Here is a 23,724-nt window from a genome sequence, read left to right as displayed (position 1 = left end):
GTGTACCAAGTCGTTGAAAATGTTGCAAGACAGGTCTTTAGTGTTTACAGAAAAGTTCGTCAACGATAGTTGGTGCATTCAGAATGCTGAGGTTCCGATGTCCTTATGAACTATTGTATAAATGCTTTCCTACTCGCTGATTAACCTATTAAGAGTAGAAATTCTTATGCATTTTGCTTCATGTTTGTTAAACCTGAATCCAGGAAATACATATGCACTTTATGAAAAACATATAATAAAATCTAGTCTGGCAAGAACCAGTTTCGTCTTCCAGTTGGGCTAGTTGTTTCAGTTAATGTGTCATTCCAGAAAGTAAAGTACGACTCTGAGGGAAGGGCGTGCTGAATCTGAGACCTTTTTAACTGCACTCTGCCATTCGTCTAGCACATTCAGCACTTGTAACACAGTGTACACACTCTGTACGCCGTCAGCATCGAACAGCAGCTCCTTGAAGACGCAGCACCCACTACAGCAACATGCGTGAGATTGTCCACCTGCAAGCTGGCCAATGTGGTAACCAGATTGGAGCAAAGGTATAATTAGACACTTGTCTTCTGTTGTTTGCTACTTTGTGGACATGATTATTAAATAGGTCAACATTGGGTCAAGTGTTGCGTGATCAGCGTGTGATCTGTCATAAATTTTCACACATAAATGTGACTTGTTGGCCCACTTTTTGATTTCTTAAATTCGTTTTGCACTGTGTTAATATATGGTTTGTGTTTTCATGAGCAGATAGATAAAATAACAGTTGGATGATAAAAATTTCTTTGTGATTTGTAGTTAAAACTGTCAAAATATTAATTTTTAAATAGATTAATAAATGTAACATTCCTCAGAATAATGCCTGCTGATTAAAAAATTGCTGTTTTTTTCTTGTGATAATCTCACAAGATTATGTTGAATTGCCAGCCTTTTTTTGTTAGGCCCTACATTTTCTTATACAATTGATTTATCTTGGCATAATCTTGGTTTAAACTTGTAGGACATATCATGTTTGTTACACTATTGTGCTTGGATTCCTTTGCAGGGTGTAAGTGTTGCATGTTAGTACATGTCTTTCATACAACCTTCAGGCATCAAGCAATAAATATAATTGCAGATCTTAAATACTTATAAGGTATGCGTTGGCCAAAGTTTCAGCCGTCACCAGATTTAACTCTAAAGGTATTTGATCAATTTATCATTCTGTTTTCTATTCGTTTGCAAACTGGTATGAGAAACAAACCATTGGAAATAGTTCCTGTTGGCTTCAAAAAAGAAGCAGGTGAGCAAATTCCAGGTTTGTCACTGGTGCAGGTGTGCAGGGAGTGGCGCATAACACACTCAGCTCACCCCTGTTCCATTTATAGCTTGCAGGCTATCACTGTTGACATAATGACCCAGTTTGGGAAACTATTGCTGCATGATTTTAATTTTTATAATGAGAGGACATAGGACCCTGAACAATAATTAGGCAAAGGCTTAGACTTCACTATCAGTTGATGGAAACAAGGCGCGTTGCCGCTCCGTAAGGGGCCTATTTTCAAAAACCTAAAATTCAAATATTTTCAAAACAAAAGTTGCAAGTATCACGTTAAAATATTTGACGCAATTAACGCACGTGCCCCGCTCAGATTAAAATGACAGCAGTGTAATGTCCGCTTGTTACTTGTTTTTTGTTGTTTGGCGCCCTCTGCTGGCACTTGGGTCCAAATGATTTTATGGGTTTGGGGAGTGAGCATGGTGTAATGACATCAAGAATGGCGAGGTAGGAGTTTGTTTTTTGATTGAAAATTTTACAAATTTTAATAAAATGAAAACATTTAGAGGGGTTTTAATTTAAAATTTCTATAACTTGTACTAACATTTATCTTTTAAGAACTACATGTTTTTTTTATGCATGGATCGCTTTAAGAGAACGTTAATAATGTTAATGCAATCTTGTTGATTTATTGTTATAATAAACAAATACAGTACTTATGTACCGTATCTTGAATGTATATATCCGTCTTGTGTCTTATCTTTTCATTCCAAAAATAATTTACAGAAAAATATGGCATATATTATAGATGGTTTGAATTGCGATTAATTACGATAGTTAATTTCTAAGCTGTAATTAACTCAATTAAAAATTGTAATTGTTTGACAGCCCTAATATAAATATATATATATATATCAGAGGTTGCGCTAGACTTTTTCGTTGTCTGTCATTTTGACTGACAGGGTCATAAAAATCCGGTCATAATCTATTTTTACCCGTCAATTAAATTTTTAAAATGATGATAATGACATTGTGGTGACCCTTTGTTTGGCATAATTCACCTTCCGTACTTGTGTGTCCATTTGGCCGAGCGCGTTACCGGCTACGACAGTCACGTGACAGAGACACTTAAGAGCCGCGCGCGGTCCCCTCACTATCCACTCGCTCTCGCTATATGATTGGCCGAAGAGTCGAAATGCTCTCCCGTGAAATGCCCGTTTAAAAATGTTCCCGTTGTTACTTCTTGCGTTCGCTTATAAGTGCCCATTTCAAAAGGAAAAGCGATGGATGATACTACACACAGAGCGTATTATTAACAAATGTTAAAGTTGTATAATCATATAGCGAGAATAAGGAACGTCACTGACAAGCGCAGGCCCCCGCGAGTGGATAGTGAGGGGTCTAGGACAGTGCGCCTACAGCTAACTAGACTCTTAACATTGCATACCGCTTCAACATATTCAATAGTATTTAGTTTTCATTCATTTTAAATTAATATTCTGTCCGAACAAGCTTAACAGAGAATCCACACCGTGCCATCACACATCAAGCAGATGAATATGTAACTTTTTCTCCGCAGTGACAAAAACAGCTAACTGTGGCCCAGTAGTTAGGTAGCCTACCATATGTAGCATATGGAACAATGAAATTAACAGTTCACCTGCTGTGGCCTGAACGTAGTCTCACACTTTCCTCCTGGTGCGCATGGACTTGAATTGCAGGCCCGCTTGTGCAGTCCCTGTTTTTTCACCTCTTTTATCAACACCATCGTCGTTTTGGGGCTTTTTGAAGAAACTTCGGACACTCAGTTGCCTTGACATTTTTCAGAATAAGGCCAACGACGTCATGCATCAAGAGAGACAATGGCTAATTAATAAGCTCACTCGCCACCCTGTGGTCTGGGGTGCAAATTGCAACCGGTCAAAATGATGGATGGATTTCAGTTTTTTCCGTCACCATTTTAAAAAATCGGTCAACGATGGAAAATATTCGGTTAACGCGACCCCTGATATATATATATATGAGCAGCAGTATCAAAAAATTCAGTCGTTCCCTAATAAAGTCCTGATTAATTATTTTTTATGTAAGTATAACTAAACTTAAAATGGCTATAAAATTCTCAGATTTTACGCAAGATGCACAATCCACAATCACCAAATGCAGAGATAATCACCTATATTTTCAGGATTAACAGCAATACTTAACATATCATATAATTTTTTGCCCCAAATAGCGACTTAATTTAAAAAAAAAAAAAAAATTGTGCTATTTTGACATAAGTGTTCAACAGCTAATAAATCACTCAATTTTTACATCAGAATCTTCATACTTGAGGAAAGTATGCAGAATCATCTTACAACAACAAAAGCAAATTTAGCATTTTTCTATATACAATTACAACGTATTTAGGTTGAATTCCGATGTCACTATTGCCTCAGCACGTCTTGCTGGCTATCTGGCCCTCTTCATTTTAAGAGTGAAATTTTACTTAAAAACGTTGAAGCCGATTTTTTTTGCATGAATGCAGAAATGTCTAAATTACTCGTTTTTAACCGAAAAAACAGGCAGTTGGCCGAAAATTACCTGATTACTGTAATTTACGGACTATAAGGCACACCTGACTATAAACCGCCACCCACCAAATTTGACACAAAAATGGCATTTGTTCATAGATAAGCCGCGCTGGACTGTAAGTCGCAGCTGTCCTCACTGTATTATGGGATATTTACACCAAAAAATATTAACCGGTGACACTTTATTTGACAGCGGCATCATAGGATGTCAGAAGACCAAATGAACCACCATGAAGCTTTGAACCAATTAGCTGCAAAGGTTCATTGCTTCACGAAGCTTGATTTGGTGATCAACACTCCCTTGGAGGAGACAGTCAACCTCTGCTGCCACCTGCTGTAAACACTATTGTCATCAACATGCCTCCTAGCATGCATTGCAGTGCTACAGATGTGAATAACAATCAAAATTCATGTTCTGTTCTAATTATTTCTTCAGTTACTGTTCTAATTGTTTCATAAATTGCTAGTTATAGTATTTAGTAACACTTTATTTGACAATGGCGCCATAAGACTGTCATAAGACCATCTTAAGTATGTTAGGACACTGCCATGCGCATTGATAAATGCTAATGACAGATGTCATTTTGTGTCACAACAGCAAATTATCTCACTTTTGAATGAATATAAAATATTTGCGCTGGACATATATGGAGTTAGTGACATAATTTGCCGGATGACACTTAATGACATCTGTCATAAGCATTCATAATGCCCATGATAGTGTTATGACATAATTATGACGATCTTATGGTAGTCTTATGATTCTGCTTTCAAGTAAAATGTTACCTATTTACCCAAAGAAATCAACAAATAAGCGAGACTGGACTATAAGCCGTAGGACTCCAAAATGATAAAAGTCGAAAATTACGGTATTTGAATGTAAAGTTACACTATTGTGTATGGATACAAAATCCAACATTGCAGGCATCACAAAACAAAGAGCTTTTTATGTTGAAAATTGTTGTAAATAAATTAGGGCTTTCAAACGATTCAAATTTTTAATCGAGTTAATTACAGCTTAAAAATTAATTAATCGTAATTAATCACAATTCTAACCAGCTCTATAATATGCCATATTTTTATGTAAATTATTATTGGAATGGAAAGATAAGACACACGACGGATATATACATACAACATACTGTACATCAGTACTGTATTTGTTTATTGTAACGATAAATCCACAAATGGCATTATTAACATTCTTTCTGTTAAAGTGATCCATGGATAGAAAGACTTGTAGTTCTTAAATGATAAATGTTATAGTTACAAGTAGGCATGTGCCGGTATGAGATTTTGACTGTACGATAACCGTGAGCAAAAAAATACCACGGTTTCACGGTATCACGGTATTGCAATTATAGCTCCAAAATGTGTTATTTTGAGATGTATGGGTTAAAAAAAAAAAAACTTCTTTCCATTGAACAGGATTTTTTTTTTTAGAACATAGTTGCAAATTGGAATATGAATGTATTGTTAAAATATATAAATTATCAATTAAAAAAAAAAAACAAATTTTAAATAAAATTAAAATATAATGTAGACTATACCCACAGCCACAGCTCAAGTTGCTCAAGTTTAGAGCAAGAACAAAATAATTTCTATAAAAAAAGTAAAAACTCTTTTGAATAAATTTTTTTAAAATTTATACTGCATAATTTTTTTTGAGGATTGAAAAGCTCAAGTGAAGTTTCGCCATTTTCAGCCACTGTGTCAACTCTAGTCTACATGATGTCATGCCTTTGTGTTAGAAAGAACAAAGAATTCAAAAGTTAATAAGTTAGTTAAAAATGTATAAGTTAGTTAAAATGTAAATATTGTTGTGGAAAGGTTTCATCTTTAAAAAATAATAATAATAATAATTGGGAGTGAGACCTCTCCTTGATCCAGCGAACGTGGATTTGTGCTTAGGGCAAGATCATCTTTCCTCAATTAACGATCTTTGATGCTATACCTTTTTTTCCCCTTCATTCAAGAGAATCATGCTTGTTTTCTCACTCTGCGGCAGTAACACTCGACGAAGTTGCTCTCCCAGCTAAGCCTAGGCTAACATTCGTCTTTTATAAGCTTTTAGTTAGTTTGTATATCGAATTTCAAAGGAAAATATGTGTTTTGTTTTTGGCGAACTCATAGTGCTAATCTGTTTAGCTACTCACACATGGAAAAATACAATTGTACAACGTTTTAAATGTATTCATTCTGAATATTTCACTTACCACGATTTGAGAGCTCAATAAATTGAAGAAAAGAACGCCTTATGTTTGGAGAATTTGTTTAGGGTTCGCTGGCTGTTTAGCGATAATCACTTTCACACGCAGCAACAAACGGGAGGGGGTGAGCGCTGCCGCGCCACGCCACTTCTGGCTGGATTTTTGACACATGAAAAATTGCGAATACCGTACTACGGTCTGACGGAAAATTTTAGTGGTTTTGAAACCGCGACGTTTTCACACCACGGTAAACCGTGAAACCGGTAACCGGCACATGTCTAGTTACAAGTTATAGTAATTTTATATTAAAACCCCTCTTCATGTTTTCGTTTCAGTAAAATTTGTAAAATTTTCAATCAAAAGTAGAGTTAATATAATAATAAGAAGAATAAAAATAACAATAATAAAAATAGAGTGAAAAGTTTTACGTGTATTTTGCATAGCTATTTTGATATGGAATGCCAGTTCATTTTGCATGTTTGTTTAACTGTGTGTCAGAATAGGACCTCATTACTATAGACTGAAGTGTTTTTCTTTTTGTGAACATTATTTTTTTTTGGGGGAGAGAGGGATAGGAATATTATTTTTGTTGTGCTTTCACTAAACGATACTTATGTTTGGAGAAGGAGGAGGAGAAGCTTATGCCAATAAACGGTGCGGTCCAAAGAACGCCTGTGTCCACTCGCCTTTACTGTATAACATATACAGTGGGGAGAACAAGTATTTGATACACTGCCAATGGGCTGGCAGTGTATCAAATACTTGTTCTCCCCACTGTATCTGTACATATCTTACCCAAAATAAAACAAGAGACACATAATTGCCACTAAAAGAAAGAAAACTTACCGAAATATGTGTGGAGCACAAATAGCAATTTGCATTGCATTGTGAATACAGCATAAACGTCTCACAACTACTAATTCTCCCACGTTTAGAAGACATAACATGAGTATGGAACGGCGCTGCCCCCAAGCGGCCGGTGGCATTCTCTTCACTCTTAATGTCCATAAACGGCCTCATTGTAATGTTTGAGGCAATATGCCAGCAGGTCATTCATTGCATGCGTTAATTGCGTCAAATATTTTAATTAACGTGATTAATTAAAAAAATTTAATTAACGCCCGTCAACACGATAATTTTGACAGCCCTAAAATAAATGTGTAAATCCCAGAATTTCTATAAATATAAATGTAAAACAGTCTAGATTCTTGGTTAAAAGCAAAAAAAAAAACAAAACAAAAAAAACGGGTAGTTACCATTAATTTTAAGTAATTATTTTAAGGTGAAGTTGCGCTAATTTTTTCCTGTCGTTTCATTTTTTTCCACAACATTTAAAAATGCATGCATGGTGCTATTTTAGATAATAATTACCATGAATCTTGGACCAAATCACTCTTGAGACACTGCTGCCTGCTTGTATGCACTAAAACTTTCGTTGTTTTTCCACCTAAATCCGGCATTAAAATGCAGTGTGTGTTTTAGTTTATCGCAGTGAAAGCTCCCACAACGCTCTGCCTGGCCCGGCCCCCTTTAGGAAGCCGTGGCGCAATGTCTGTAGGAGCTGTTTTACCAACTGATATTGAAGTCTATGGTAAAGGTATTTACAATGAAGGTGTGGCACAGCACACGAAAGAATATTTCTAGGTTAAATTATGACAATCGTTAGAATAATAATAATAATAAATGCCTTTGATCTAGTTGTTGTAATTTTGACATCGGAAATCTGAGTTTTACAAGACTTAATTATGTTATACTATTTGAAACTTTGGTAGACGTGGACTAAATCATGGACAGATATGATGTTGTTAAATCAACATTACATTGACAAAACCTTTGAAAATGTTTCCTGTTACCTTGTATTGTCTCTACCAGTTTTGGGAGGTGATCAGTGATGAGCATGGCATCGACCCAACTGGATCCTACCAAGGAGATGATGCCCTTCAACTGGATAGAATCAATGTGTATTACAATGAGGCTTCAGGTCAGAAATCCCTAAATTCAACTGTCATTGTTTATGTGTTGTACGTGAAATGAAATCCAGTTTTGAGCGCAACAATTTGTTTTTGTTTTTTTAGGAGGAAAGTATGTCCCAAGGGCAATCTTGGTGGATTTGGAGCCAGGCACCATGGACTCTGTCCGGTCTGGCCCATTTGGCAGGATCTTTAGACCTGACAACTTTGTCTTTGGTAAACTTTCATTCTGATTTTTGATAACTGCAGATAATATACATAAAATAATACATGTTGCTATTTAGTTCACTTATCGATTAGATCATGATTAGCTCTTTTTTTCCCCAGGTCAGAGTGGAGCTGGCAATAACTGGGCCAAGGGTCACTACACAGAGGGAGCTGAGTTAGTGGACTCAGTTCTGGATGTGGTGAGGAAGGAGGCCGAGGGCTGTGACTGCCTCCAGGGGTTCCAGCTTACACATTCTCTGGGTGGTGGCACCGGTTCCGGGATGGGAACACTGTTAATCAGCAAAATCCGTGAGGAGTACCCCGATCGTATCATGAACACCTTTAGTGTGGTGCCCTCTCCGAAGGTACAGATCATTTCAGACTAATTTGATTCAGTGTTATTCCAGAAATGGATGACAATGTCTTTTTCTGCTGCCAAAACTATTGATTGTTTATCCGTTTATTTAATGCTCACTTGCTGGCCACCTATTTACAGAACAACGTATACACTAGGGGTGTAACGGTACACAAAAATCTCGGTTCGGTACGTACCTCGGTTTTGAGGTCACGGTTTGGTTCATTTTCGGTACAGTAAGAAAACAAAATGCAAAATATAAATGTGCTAGTTGTTTTGTGCTTTCAACAATAGGAACATTAGCCTATACAAAGCTACAATTCTGTTCAAAAAGTAGCGGGTATTTAAAGATAATCCAACAACAATTTGCCTTTCAGACCCCGCGTATTGGTCAGCTTTCTTTCTGACAGAAAGACGAAAAAAGAAGCCCTGTGCTAAAGGGAAAACAGTCCCAATGACAAAGATTTGAACATGTATTTTGCAAATGAAATGCCTCAATGAAACATTTTTTTTTCTTATGAACGGTTTTCAAAAGCTTTATTGGTGGATTTTCTCAAGTTAAAGCGCCACACATAAATTAATAAATTTAGTTGTGTAAGCAGGATGTGTGTATAGTTCTTATTATTTAATTACAGGTGTTTTAGCTCATTTCAATTTATCTTATTTAAATGCGCTATTATTTATTTTCAGCACTGAAACGAATGCTCGAGGAACTCGAGTTTAAAAACTGATCCGAGTAATTTTATTCACCTCGAGGAATCGTTTAATTTTGCCAGCTCTAAGCATCATGTTTTGCCCAGACTACTTTTAATGCGGTACAACGCGCTGATGTCACGTGCATAGAGGAAGAAGCAATAAAAAAATATAAAAAACCTTTCTACAGCTGACAGCCGCTCCAAACTACGCCGACGTTGCTAAAAACTAGCCCGCATGATATTAAGGTGGTAGCAGGTAGCATCTGATGCGTCTCATAGATATCAAATATATGTTGAACTAGATGCGAAATGACAGAGTCAGCGGTGTAAGTAAACAGCCGCCATCTTAAAGCAGTACAATTCTCAGTGCTAATAAATAAGATTAAGTTACTGTCACTCGCTCACGTAATGTTAGCCCTGAGGATGGCTAGGTTTCTATTAAGACCACTGTCGATGCGTGGCTAACGTGTCTTACATACAGGCTTTAACATAACATAGCGTTGTGGAGTGATGAGGGTGTAAAATAAAAACTCAATAATGCTAACTATCAATTTTAGCTCAGTAGTCATTGCTGGCTAAAACACCAAGTAGCACTGGTCCCTAATGTGCTCCAATACAGCAGGTATCATACTGTAACGTTGACAAAGAGTCACCCGCGTCGTTAGGTTGCAATTATTTCTTTTTTGCAAACTTGTGGGACGACAACAACAACAGGAAGGCACGTCTCTCGCTGTCCCGCACCTCCCTCACCCCCGCACGTCACGCGGTGCATTCAGGAACTCATGCCAATGTCACCGCCATATTATAACCTGATACTTTTATTTTGAACACTGCAAAAACTCAAAATTCTATCAGGACTTACAGTTTAGACTAACTTAAAACTTAACTAGAACTTAAAAATGGCTTGTAAGAAATATATACTTTTTTTTTTATAAGATCTAAAAGTTTTTGAGTGAAAGCAGTGAATTGGTCTTTTTTTTTATTCTAGTCACATCTGAGAGGCAATTGTTGGCTGTTTTCAACAATGTACACCTAAAATAAAGACATTGATTGACTGAAAATGGTTCAACACTAGATGAAATGTCTTGTTTTCTCATGTATATTTATAATTGCTCTTTACCTAAAAATATATAAGTTTTATCCGATTACTCGATTAATCGATAGGCTTTTCAGTTGATTACTCGATTACTAAAATATCCGATAGCTGCAGCCCTATTAATTATTTTATGTTTATATTTTACAAATGTGATGTGGTATTCATTTATATCGTATAGTTTATGTTGTATAACTTTAGTTCCTATGTGAATATTAGTTCCTACTTGTTTTGTTGTGGTAAGAGGGTTTTGTATTAAACACGGGGCCGTGTTGGTTATTATTATAGCACAGAAGACAGTAGTAAATCAACAAAGACAAGTCAACTGTGCCCTGATCTACCACTCAATAGATCTGATGGACTCAAAAAGTAGGTTACAATTGCATATTAGTTTGAAAATCGACCGGATCCACCGTATTTTTACACAAGTGACTTCCGGCCTAGCTACCGGTAGTCTCGCGGCAAATAATAAACTCTGCCGTTCTTTTCGTGTGCGTCGCGTTGAGCCGCTTCTGGGACGCATCTAACACGCGGCCGCACTGCGACTGGTGTGCATTGGCTGATTGACTCTAACAGCCGCGTTTCCCTGTGTCCTCGCGGCGGCCACATTGTCACACCGTTGACGTTTCCTGGTTATACTGTCCTACCGTGTTGGTCCTCATTATAGTAGAGAAGACGGAGTAAATATAATATACACAAAGAAACTGTAACCCAATCGACTCACAGCCTCGAAAAGTAAGGGTTATATTACGTCAGAAACTCGTTCGTCTGTTCCGAATCGAGGACCACGTACCAAAACGGTTCAATACTGTTACATGTACCGTTACACCCTTAGTATACACTATGAAGGAAAATGAAATAAATACGCGAATACAAATTACAGTTCATAATAGAACTTTTAAGGACACATTTGGAACAAAACACCATGTAACAGGTGCATATAAAAAGTGAAAATGTTTAAAACACATCACAACACTGATGCAGCGCCGTTCCATACTAATGTTATTCCTTCTAATAGTGGGAGAATTAGTAGTTGTGAGACGTTTATGCTGTTGCTTTGTGCTCCACACATATTTCGGTAAGTTTGCTTTGTTTAGTGGCAATTATGTGTCTCTTGTTGTATTTTGGGTAAGATATGCACAGAGATATATCTGTTATTAAGGCGAAGTAAAAGCTAAGTAAAAGCACAACACAAATAATATTGCTATCTCTCAAAAAAAAAATAATGTTCACAAAAAGAAAAGCACTTCAGTCTGTAGTAATGAGGCCCTATTCTCACACAGCTAAACAACAATGCAAAGTGAACTGGCATTACTCAGAGTTTGGTCACTCAGTTCTTATTATTGTTATTTTTATTCTTCTTATTATTATATTAACTCTACTTTTGATTGAAAATTGTACAAAATTTATTAAAACGAAAATATGAAGAGGGGTTTTAATATAAAATTACTATAACTTGTAACTATAACATTTATCTTTTATGAACTACAAGTCTTACTATCCGTGGATCACTTACACAGAAAGAATGTTCATTATGCCATTTGTGTTATAATAAACAAATACAGCACTTATGTACAGTATGTTGTATGTATATATCCATCTTGTGTCTTATCTTTCCATTCCAACAATAATTTACAGAAAAATATGGCATATTTTAGAGATGGTTTGAATTGCGATTAATTGCGATTAATTACGATTCATTAATTTTTAAGATGTAATTAACCCGATTAAAAATTTTAATCGTTTGACAGCCCTAGTTTGTACAGTTTTGGGGCATGCTTGTTGACTTCCTCCTGTCTAGTTTAACGGAGAAAAAATAAACAATGCAAGATGGAACGCTTGAATGTGGATCTTCAGCTCATCAACACTGAATAAATGTTGATCCTACAAATGTTGAGGCACAGGTGACGCAGAAGACGGTTTCGAGGCGGTCGTCCAACTTTTGATCCCGCATAGAGTTCTAGCCTCGGATGGAAACCAGCTAGCTGTGGCTGCTAGCTTCAGACTGGCGTCGAGCACTGCGTCCAGCGTTTTGTCAGAGGTCTGCGAAGCCCTCCAGCCCGATTTGTTTGCCGTGTCCTACAACTAGCCAGTGGGAAGCCATAGCAGATTTCTAGCGTCTATGGAACTTCCCAAACTGCGTTGGAAGCCTTGATGTTAACGTTATCATAAAAAGCACCGAGGCACTCTCAATCAGTGATGATGTATCGTGTGCAAATTGTCTGTTATTGAAAATTAAAGATCAAAACAACTCATTTGACACCAAACCTGTGCTTTATTCTTCATATACGTGAAGTGTGACACGCAAATAAATCACAGCAGACTCACAACAAGCATATGTACACAATAAATATTGAAGTACACCAACCAAAAATACGACATAAAGTGATAAAAAGCTGGCAGTTTTTGGCCGACTGGGTCACCGCTTCATGTGGCCACTCGATTCCGAACACACACGTCTCGGTGGTTCTTCCATTTTTTTATTCAATCGCTGACCTTTCCATTTGACAAACTTTATGATGTCTTCACGAGACTTGCTCTTCGATGATACTCCCGTCGGCTTAGTCCATTTTTGCGTGTAGAAAAATAATGGTTTACAACGGCGGTGATTTCGCGCTGAAACGGAAACAACAGTCTGAGCGAACCAATCACAGTCTATTTCCACCTCGTCATATGCGTTAATGTGACGCTAGGGTTTGAAAAATCAATAGGACCGCATCAGGCTGCAGCGCAGGGTCGTAAATCGGGTCTTCCGTGACGGCACAGGTCTGACGCGGAAGTATAACTCGGCCTTAAGGGAGGATAAATGAGTGTCCTGCTTGAGGTTCCTGTGAACGACTGTCCTGCATAAAACCAGACGTATGGACACCTTATGAATAGTCAAAACAAACAGAAGCAGAGGCTAATGGTAGCCACTGCTCGTCACATGCATCATTATGGAAACGTGAAATCATGGTATTTTATCGATTATTCAAAAAACTTAGTAATCGTTTAGGTGCCAACTTTTTGCTGAGTGTGTTTTTGTCATGTATGATTTTTAATGACATAAAAAGCAAAATATTTGTCTAAAAGCTCAGACTTCCAATTGACTGAAACGACCCTCAATGATTCAACCATGCTGTAGTTGTACATTCATCTGACTGAAATTCTAGTTTTTAATTGTAGCATTTTGTCTCCAGGTGTCCGACACAGTGGTGGAGCCTTACAATGCAACCCTGTCCGTCCACCAGCTTGTGGAGAACACGGACGAGACCTACTGCATTGATAACGAAGCATTATACGACATCTGCTTCCGTACTCTGAAGCTGACAACACCCACCTACGGAGACCTCAACCACCTGGTTTCCGCCACCATGAGCGGTGTGACGACCTGCTTGCGTTTTCCCGGGCAGCTGAATGCAGACCTCCGCAAATTAGCTGTCAACATGGTCCCCTTCCCTCGTTTGCACTTCTTCATGCCGGGCTTTGCCCCACTCACCAGCAGGGGGAGCACACAGTATAGAGCACTTACTGTGCCTGAGCTCACTCTGCAGATGTTTGATGCTAAAAATATGATGGCTGCCTGTGACCCCCGCCACGGACGCTACCTGACCGTGGCGGCCATATTCCGTGGTCACATGTCCATGAAAGAGGTTGATGAGCAGATGCTGAACGTCCAAAACAAGAACAGCAGCTACTTCGTCGAGTGGATCCCCAACAATGTCAAAACAGCTGTGTGCGATATCGCGCCGCGTGGCCTCAAGATGGCAGCCACCTTTATTGGCAACAGCACTGCCATTCAGGAGCTGTTCAAGCGCATATCTGAGCAGTTCACTGCTATGTTCCGCCGCAAGGCTTTCCTCCACTGGTACACTGGCGAGGGCATGGATGAGATGGAGTTCACTGAAGCGGAGAGTAATATGAACGACTTGGTATCAGAATACCAGCAGTACCAGGATGCCACCGTTGGTGAGGGAGATTTTGAAGACGGGGAGGACGACGACGAAGAAGAAGACATGGCCTAACACCTACTGTATCTCTCTGAGGCAATTCACTGCCTCCGTGCACTTATTTTAGCCTCGGCGCAGGTCTGCAATAAATGCACAATCATTCTAGTCTCCCTTCCAACTTACTGACTTCAGACCTTTGCCATCTTCTACAAGTCAATTCTGGGTTTACTGAATACGGTTCCTCAATTCCCCCAGTGGCTACATAGAGATCTGTTGTCAGCTATTTTTTCCTTTTTTATCAGATTTGGGCCAGATTCAGTACGTTGTATTTGAATTCAGATGCGTGATTTGCAATTAATTTCAATAAACGTATTGGAAAATATATCATGTCTTTTTTTTTTTTTTTTTTTTTTTTTTTGCTTCCTAACTACTTGGATTGACTGCTAGACAACTAGCGAGACTTTGCTAGTTGTCTAGTAGATCTAACTAGTACTACCATCATTCTTTAACACTGGAAGTCCTGTTTTTTTTTTGGGGGGGGCTATAAAGAAATAACAGAAAGGCGTCAAATGACCCCAATTACAAAGTGACTACTGGGCTTTGTCAAACAATAGACCACTCAAACAAACAATCAAGCAGGCTAGACTACAGTGGAGTCGCAGCCTAGGTGTGAAAGGGGGTTTCACTCCGGATAGCTGCAATTAGCATCTCGAATATAAGACAGACGGGTGGAGTTCCTGTGGGTCATGCAAAGGAATTGGCTTGCTCTCATGTGGGCGCAAAGAAGGCGCAGAAGGAAAAATTGCTTCGGCAACAACCTCCAACACCTAGCCTCGGGAAAAGGGCAAAGTGTCATATGTCACCACATAAAAACTGTTTTGTTGTTTATTACACAGTCCCTTGTACTGCAGGCAAACTGCAGCTTTTGGAATATGTAAAAAAAGTTGTCCGCCCGATTGCCTGCCTGAGCACTCGCCTGCCTGAGCACTCCACTGTCCAACAAAGCCAATGCAGCCCTCCCCCACAAACACTCAAGATGCTAATGGCGTACCGCAAGCAACACATCACTTCCGCTCATTAATATTCATGACATTAGCTACTGTTGCTAAGTAGGGACAAGTCACCGTTTGTCCCTAATAGGAAATGAATGGAAATCGTGTACGAAGGAGATGTTTACAGAGCTAAACCTACCAATTCTCTCCGAAAATGATGTGCCTGGTGCCAAATTCACTGGCAAAGATATGGAAGAACATAAAAATGTTCAGTTAAAGAGACGGCTTGAGTGTCGAAGGCGAGAAAAAGACGAAAAAAACGAGCGGGCCTAAGCATAGCCTTAGCTTTTTTATCGACGCGACTGACAATGAATGACATTCTCCTCTTCTACCTTTCAATAAGGTATCCTTTACCATCAGCCCTGTCTTTCTTATATATCTTCTGGTTGTCCTACGTCTCTTACCGTTCTTGTGGGTAATTTACTTAGCTTTGTGCAGCGATCGCAAATGCTACTCAGTGAGAGCCAGCGAACACTTTTAATTTTTTCATTGATAACAAATCTTAATTCTATAATTTATTTACACTTCCCCCTTACTAAAGTTGTTTATTTATATATATACATATAAAGAACAGAATCGGTAATGGTGGCTGTCAGATACCATTGTAATTCTTTTCAGGTCATTCATTGTCAGACAGAAGCAGTACGGCACAACGTTGCCTGAAACGTATGAAGAAAACATCCTTCATGTGTCGTAATGTCTAGAGTCGTTTCTACAAGTTCCAAAAAAGCAATGCGTGATCGGCATGTTCGTTTTTGAAAGATTACCAGCGAAAAGTAGCACAAATTACGTTGTTTCTATGCGAGGGCGGGTCTATAATGTCCCACTTTGGCTTTACTTCTGCTTTACGATGCGACGTCACGGTCTAAAAATAGCATGCGTGCGGTACGCCATTGGAGCAATCCAACCCTGTGGTTTTGCGAGGGTGAATGGGAATTATGAGGACCATAGCGCTCACAAAAGATATGCTGATTTGGGTCGGATGATCCTTTTCCAGTTACAAAAGTGATTTGTATCAACTGATCCACCCTTGGTAGTTCTAGTGTTAAGAGTGCAATAGTAGTATAAGTTTAATATAAATTGTATTTCGTTTGATGTGACTGTAAGCCAATATTCTGCAGTCTGAATATTAATATAGGCTGGCAACCGATTCAGGGTGTACCGCCTAATGCCCACGGTTATCTCCAGCTCCACCGTGACCCTCGAGAGGATAAGTGGCTCGGAAAATGAATGAATGAATGAATATTAACATAGGCCTATAGGGGAAAAAAAAAAACAGCGAGACTGATCGATCCGGCCTGTAGTGGTGAAGAAGGAGCTGAGCCAAAAGCCGAAGCTCTCTATTTACCAGTCGATCTACGTTCTTGCCCTCACCTATGGTCATGAGCTGTGGGTTGTGACCGAAAAAACAAGATCGTGGATACAAGGGGCTGAAAAGAGTTACCTCTGCAGGGTGTCCTGGCTCCGACATCTGGTTCAGATGCCTTCTGGACGCCTTCCTGGAGAGGTTTTCCGGGCATGTCCCACTCGCGGGAGGCCCCGGGGAAGACCCACCCAGGACACACTGGAGTGACTACGTCTCTTGGCTGGCCTGGGAACGCTTTGGGATACTGCTTGAGGAGCTGGTTGAAGTGGCTGGGGAGAGGGAAATCTGGGCTGCGCTGCTAAAGCTACTAACCCCGCGACTCGACCACTGATTAAGTGGTGGATGGATGGATGGATGGATGGATGGATGGATGGATGGATGGATGGATGGATGGATGGCAGATGGATGGAATCAGGTTGTCATATTTGTGTGTGTCTCAGTTCTTTTTCTTTCCTTTTATGCAGCACCTGATTGAGCCAGATTGGCGGGGTAATGCGACACACCTGTGCTTGATTAGGAAAGCTCAGTATTTAGGGAAGCTTGTCACCATCTGCAAGTGTCGGACTATTGCTTGCTATTTGCCTTGCTTACCGCCTGTGTGTTCATCGTCATCCTTCGAGTTTCCCGACGTACTACGGTCGCATTCTGGTTTGGGTCATCTTTACTTTAGTGCTCTTTTGGGCTTTGTAGTCAGGTTCTTGTACTGTGTTATATTCATGCATTCTAGCGTGCTCTCTTAGTTGTACTTTGTTAAACTCGCATTTTTCGCGTGCTCCCTTTGTTGTATTTTATTAAATCCGCGTTTATTGGCGTGCTCCCTTTGTTGTATTTTATTATATCCGCGTTTATTGGCGTGCTCTCTCAGTTCTACTCGCATTTTTGGCGTGCTCCCTTTGTTGTACTTATTAAATACAAACATTAGCTCTACCTGATCTCCTTGTCTGTTTTTGGGATCCACATCAACGGCTTGCCGTTCATAACACAGGTGAAAAGGATCGGGTTTTTAATTCTAAAAACATATCTCCCAGTCCTCTTCTGGATCATCCAAATGCTGTCTACCGAACCACAGACGGGCCTGGACGTGTACTGGCTTCAGCAGGGGGACACATCTGGCAGTGCAGGATTTGAGTCCCTGGCGGCGCATTGTGTACTTAATGTGGTACCAGCTCTCTGTAGGTCATTCACTAGGTCCTCCCGTGTGGTTCTGGGATTTTTGCTCACCGTTCATTTTGACGCCACGGGGTGAGATCTTGCATGGAGCCCCAGATCGAGGGAGATTATCAGTGGTCTTGTATGTCTCGCATTTTCTAATAATTGCTCCCATAGTTGATTTCTTTACACCAAGCGTTTTACCTATTGCAGATTCAGTCTTCCCAGCCTGGTGCAGGTCTACAATTTTGTCTCTGGTGTCCTTCGACAGCTCTTTGGTCTTGGCCATAGTGGAGTTTGGAGTGTGACTGACTGAGATTGTGGACAGGTGTCTTTTATACCAAAAATCAAGCAATGTGATTTTCTGTTTTTTTTTCCACATTCTGTCTCTCATGGTTGAGGTTTACCCATGTTGACAATTACAGGCCTCTCTAATCTTTTCAAGTAGGAGAACTTGCACAATTGGTGGTTGACTAAATACTTATTTGCCCCACTGTATATTGCAATGTTATTTTTTTCCCAATATCATTCAAGACTTTTCTTTTTTTTTTCTTTTTCTCTTCTTCTTTTTTCGGTATCCGATCAGGACTACGTATCGATATGATTCTCAAAGTCAGGTGACCCGGAATTTGATGCGAAAACATGGGATCGGGACATCCCTAATTAAAATATATCGCAATAAGCAAACACAGCATCTTGAATGTTGAATAACAAGTTCAAAATGAACTATGACCACCCAACTTGCTCCCTAAACATCTCATCGACCCAGAGACATGAACCTACAGGAAACTACAGTGGCCCCACTGTATAAGTCTGCAATTAAATAATGTAACTAATCAGCCCTGATTGATACCTGATACCATAATGTATGGTTATACATCCCTAGAACTACTAAGTTTCATTGTGATCTGTGCATGAATAATGGCAGAGTAGCAATTTTAGTTAGTGTCTTCTCAGAAGAAAAAGAAGAAAGTGAGCGAGAACATGAAGCCTCCCTCCGGGCGGTCTAAAACTGTACTGAAAATAGATACATACAATTGATCGATACTTACAATAGACAATGCATCTCCTGGCATGTAGATACATGAACTTGATTAAAAATACAAAATACATTTCAGTGCTGTTAACTATGAATAAATACAAATTCATAATCCAGTATAAGTCTAATGTGACTATTACTTTTGTAAATGCAAAAATGCCAATAATGAACAAGCACATCGCATCTCACAAAATAATTATATATTAATAGGGATTTGCATTTTGTTGGGTAGTTGAATTACAATGTTTAACGTCTGTGATGAGTGTTATTAAACACACAGAGTGACACAAGACTGGCATGAAACAGGAAGTGGTTAGTGACACCGGTGCAGTGCTGATTGTGCAGACTGACACTACTTTTCTCTGTCTTCTTAAACACTGATCACCTGCTAAAGAGCTCGCTTTTCCTGTACCGACGCATGGACACAGCTGCGTTCACACAGCATGGGCTCGAGACTCAGGTAAATTAATCAAGTCCATCATGTTAATCATGAAGTGAGAATGTCTGTCTTTGTGGATTTTTAGTCACTTCCTCTAATATTTGAACATTTCCTACAGCAAACAAATTGCACTCAATAAGTGACCCTAACTTTTCAAAGCAACAGGCAACCAACCATCATTTGAGCGTTTGCAATATAATTTAATTAAAAGCTACAAATATAGTTATTTCCTGTCATACATTTGACAGAGTGTACTCTTGCTCATTACCTCAGAGAAATTATGTTCCATTATAAATCATGCCTATATTAGGTCATATTCATCTTTGTTTTAACAGAAAAAACCCTGAGCGGCCGTTCAACGTGTTCTTTGAGGCAACATGTCCTGTAAACAAAGACAAAGGTGAGTCCATTTTCATTACCTTGCAATTACGCATACTGTATTAGTACAACTTCATCCGATACACAATGAACTGCTCAGCCACAGAAATTGTTCCTGAAATGAACAGGGTTATTGCAACAAATATAACATAATGACTTCAAATTTACAGTATGTGTGTAAAAGTAAAGCAAAATGGTATTTTTTTTAATACTAAATAGATGATAGAAACACAGCAGTAACAATGGGTACTTCCTGTTCTGTGGTTTGGAAAACACACAGCATGTCCTATTTCTTTGAACCTGAGGGCAAGAAATGTGATCTGTAGATAGTCTAGAGTGTTTAAGTAAACTAAACACAACGTGCATGATTTTGAAATGTTGAAAAAAAGTCCTGGAAAACCCCCGCTAGATGGACACATCTCATGGTGCGGTATCATGCGACTGGAAATTTTAACTAACTCTATCAAAAAAATGAAGGAATCTGACATTCTAGCCAGACCGCTGGAATAGCGTCAACCGAACCGCCGGACCTGCGCTGGCGCAGCTCCAATGACCCGGGCCAGCAAGACCACAAAATCCGGCCAGAAGGCCAAACTCTGTGCGATCACCTCAGTCTTAACCTTTTGTACTGACTCCATTGTGAAAGGTTTAAAGTAGGCTCACCGAGAACAAGTCGACAGCAATCAAACAGAAAGGCGAAACAAACTCAGGAGAGGAGGCAAACTCGTTCCAAGATCATTATATGAGAAGTCAACAAAAGGTTCCCGAGAAAAATGAAAATGCTTACTTAAACATTCAGTCTTTTGAAGGCTCTCGCGGGGTGGGCAGTGAGCAGGAAGAAGGGTGTGTTTCGGATTATTTCCTGTTTGTGGATTGGACAGGAGGATTCGGAAGTTACTGCTGTAAGGGTAACGAGGGTTGTGGATTTTGCCACCTCAGCGTCAAAGGGACTCTCAGAGTCTTATCAAGCGCGTTATTCATTGGATATCGAGCGTTCTCCAGTGTTCCTGGTGTTGGGACAGGGCATCCCGCCATCTGCTCTGGACTTTTCAGAAGAAGAAGGTTGCTTAAATGTTGGTGGGGACAATTTGAGCGTCCTGAAAAGTTAGTAGTGTTATGTCCCTACCGTCCCTATGTAAACTTACGCCCTTGTGCTTTTATCTCCACAGATCCGGGAGTACGTCTTCAGTTTCCGGAAGACTTTGGAGATGAGGTTGACCCTTGATTGCATTTGCTTGCAACATATTCTGGACTACATTCATAATTACAGTATTTGTATCCCCCAAAAATGTTCCCCCTTGTAGGAGTCTTGTCAAACATTGTCCAAGTTCTGCTTTCCCTACGACATACAAAGGTAAGTTTGCTGTAGTCACTCCCACTAAAAATCCTGATCGCAGTAGCTTTGCTTTTCATTTAGCGGAATCTCACGGTTTTTGTCACATCAAAATATTGTATGCGAGTGTATGAGCCGAAAATTGCTCAAAATGAAAACAGAAGCAGTCTCAAATCTACAGTAAATGTGAATAATGCTAATTATCTCGGCTATGTTCAGTAAAAAGACCTATAAGTGGTTTTGACTAAATGTAATTTTTATATTGTCCAACTCCAAAAATCCGATACCTCTATCAAATTGATACCGATATATGCGTTCGTGGACTTATCACATTATAGGTAATTGTATTGTGATGCCCCACTGGATGCTTTAATAATGATAATGCTCACATAACATACATACCATAAGTCCCAAGCAGCTTAGTTTGGAGCGATCTAATGGTTAATAAGTATAACTGCTGTGCTAAGCTGTTACCAGCACTTGTCCAAAGGCATAAGGCCTCTACATTCACTTTGAAGGCAACATGCATACTGTATTGGCCCAAAACCGATAATGAAAAACCAACGCTGATATTATCCGATATCATTTTAAAATGCTTTTATTGGCTGATATTATCTGCTACCTGATAATATTGGACAACTCTACTGAAAACTATGCAATTCTAGTTGAGTCTCTTAAAAAGCACTATACAAATAAAATGTACTATTATTATTAAATCACACAAGCTGTTTTTGACTGACCCAAAAAATGCCTCTTACAAAATACTGAATTGCTTTTTTTCTCTTCCTGTGTGTGTGTCTCTGATGTGGGTGAAGTATTTTTACTGAGTGTACCATGAAGTTATTTGCTGTATGAGAGTACAGTACAGTGTACAGTGTTGTTTTTGGCAGCCCTTTTAATTTTTGTCATAGTCTTTGTCTTTTGGCCGAAAATACTTATTAGTTCTAGTCGTATTTGTCATTTCAAAATGTTTTCGTCTAGTTTTAGTCGACAAAATCTCACACAGATTTCGTCCAATTTTAGTTGACAGTAAATCAAAATGTTTACACCTGTAAAATTCAAGAATTTCAGTCCAAAGACTTTATTGATCCCTCATAGGGGAAATTCAGGCATTGCAGCAGCTCAGACAGTGTACAATCAAATGTATAACATATAGACAAACTATAAGAAAAGGTATATATAAATTACCTATGACTAAATTAACAAACGTGAATGATATGCTATGGGGTTGAGATCTGGAGAATGGCTTCTTACGAAGCCACTCCTTTGTTGCCCTGGCTGTGTGTTTGGGATCATTGTCATGCTGAAAGACCCAGCCACGTCTCATCTTCAATGCCCTTGCTGATGGAAGGAGATTTTCACTCAAAATATCTCGATACATGGCCGCATTCATTCTTTCCTTCACACAGATCAGTCGTCCTGGTCCCTTTGCAGAAAAACATCTCCAAAGCATGATCCCCCCCACCCCCCTCCTCCATGCTTCAAAGTGGGTATGGTATTCTTTGGATGCAATTCAGTATTCTTTCTCCTCCAAACATGAGAACCTGTGTTTCTACCAAAAAGTTCTATTTTGGTTTTTGTTTTTTTTTGGTATTTTGGCTCTCTAGCGAACCGCAGACGGGCCGGGACGTGTACTGGCTTCAGCAGGGGGACACGTCTGGCAGAGCAGGATTTGAGTCCCTAGCGGCGCATTGTGTTACTAATAGTAGCCTTTGTTACTGTGGTCCCAGCTCTCTGTAGGTCATTCACTAGGTCCCCGCGTGTGGTTCTGGGATTTTTGCCCACCGTTCTTGTTATCAATTTGACGCCATGGGTTGAGATCTTGCATGGAGCCCCAGATCGAGGGAGATTATCAGTGGTCTTGTATGTCTTTCATTTTCTAATAGTTGCTCCTACAGTTGATTTCTTTACGCCAAGCATTTTGCCGTTTGCAGATTCAGTCTTCCCAGCCTGGTGCAGGTCTACAATTTTGTCTCTGGTGTCCTCCGACAGCTCTTTGGTCTTGGCCATAGTGGAGTTTGGAGTGTGACTGACTGAGTTGTGGACAGGTGTCTTTTATACCGATAATGAGTTCAAACAGGTGCCATTAATACAGGTAACGAGTGGAGCCTCGTTAGAAGAAGTTAGACCTCTTTGACAGCCAGAAATATTGCTTGTTTGTAGGTGACCAAATGCTTATTTTCCACTCTAATTTGGAAATAAATTCTTTAAAAATCAAACAATGTGATTTTCTGCCTTTTTTCCACATTCTGTCTCTCATGGTAGGAGAACTTGCACAATTGGTGGCTGACTAAATACTTATTTGCCCCACTGTATTGTGAACATGTGACGGAAACTATTGCGCTTTTTCGTTTCGTTCTCGTCTCGTCAGACGAAAACTGGCATTAGGCTTGTTATGTTTTAGTCTCCCAAAACAAGTTTTTAGCTTGTTATTTTCTCGTCATCATCATAAAAAAAGTGTTGACGAAATATTTTAATTATCGTCATCGTTGACTGAAACAACACTGGTGTTGTATGAGTTTAGTGTGTGTATTTGAGTTTTTAGTAAAGTTTTTTTTTCCTCAAATGCTTATCATTTTTGAATATATTTTTACATATAATATATGTATGTATGTATGTATATATGCATATATACATATATATACTTCACACTAGACTTGTCCGATATTGTCGGGGATCCAAAAATATCAGCC

The 23,724-nt window shown here is 39.2% G+C and overlaps 2 protein-coding genes across 7 annotated transcripts in view; both read left to right on the top strand.

Moving 5' to 3' along the window:
• The first annotated feature begins 365 nt into the window (after positions 1-365).
• LOC130920492 (tubulin beta chain-like) lies at positions 366-14,657 on the top strand. Its single transcript, XM_057843765.1, has 5 exons — positions 366-533; positions 7,899-8,007; positions 8,102-8,212; positions 8,324-8,568; positions 13,526-14,657. Exons 1-5 carry the CDS (start codon positions 477-479, stop codon positions 14,348-14,350), a joined length of 1,347 nt encoding a protein of 448 aa, XP_057699748.1. The 5' UTR covers positions 366-476; the 3' UTR covers positions 14,351-14,657.
• Positions 14,658-19,250: 4,593 nt separating this feature from the next.
• Positions 19,251-23,724, top strand: part of dennd1c (DENN domain containing 1C) — a 62,919-nt gene continuing 58,445 nt past the window's right edge. For 5 of the 6 annotated variants that reach the window (XM_057844541.1, XM_057844537.1, XM_057844539.1 and 2 more), the window contains exons 1-4: positions 19,251-19,341; positions 19,656-19,720; positions 20,868-20,911; positions 21,003-21,052. In XM_057844541.1, the coding sequence (XP_057700524.1) occupies positions 19,325-19,341; positions 19,656-19,720; positions 20,868-20,911; positions 21,003-21,052 (176 nt within the window). In that variant the 5' untranslated portion in view covers positions 19,251-19,324. Of the gene's footprint in view, positions 19,342-19,655; positions 19,721-20,867; positions 20,912-21,002; positions 21,053-23,724 lie in introns of those variants that run through there. The other variant, XM_057844540.1, reaches the window with a different exon arrangement.

Source organism: Corythoichthys intestinalis, chromosome 8 (genome assembly GCF_030265065.1).
Source record: "Corythoichthys intestinalis isolate RoL2023-P3 chromosome 8, ASM3026506v1, whole genome shotgun sequence".
NCBI lineage: Eukaryota > Metazoa > Chordata > Actinopteri > Syngnathiformes > Syngnathidae > Corythoichthys > Corythoichthys intestinalis.
Note: the sequence above shows the minus strand (reverse complement) of the source record. Positions and strands in the feature narration are given on the sequence as shown.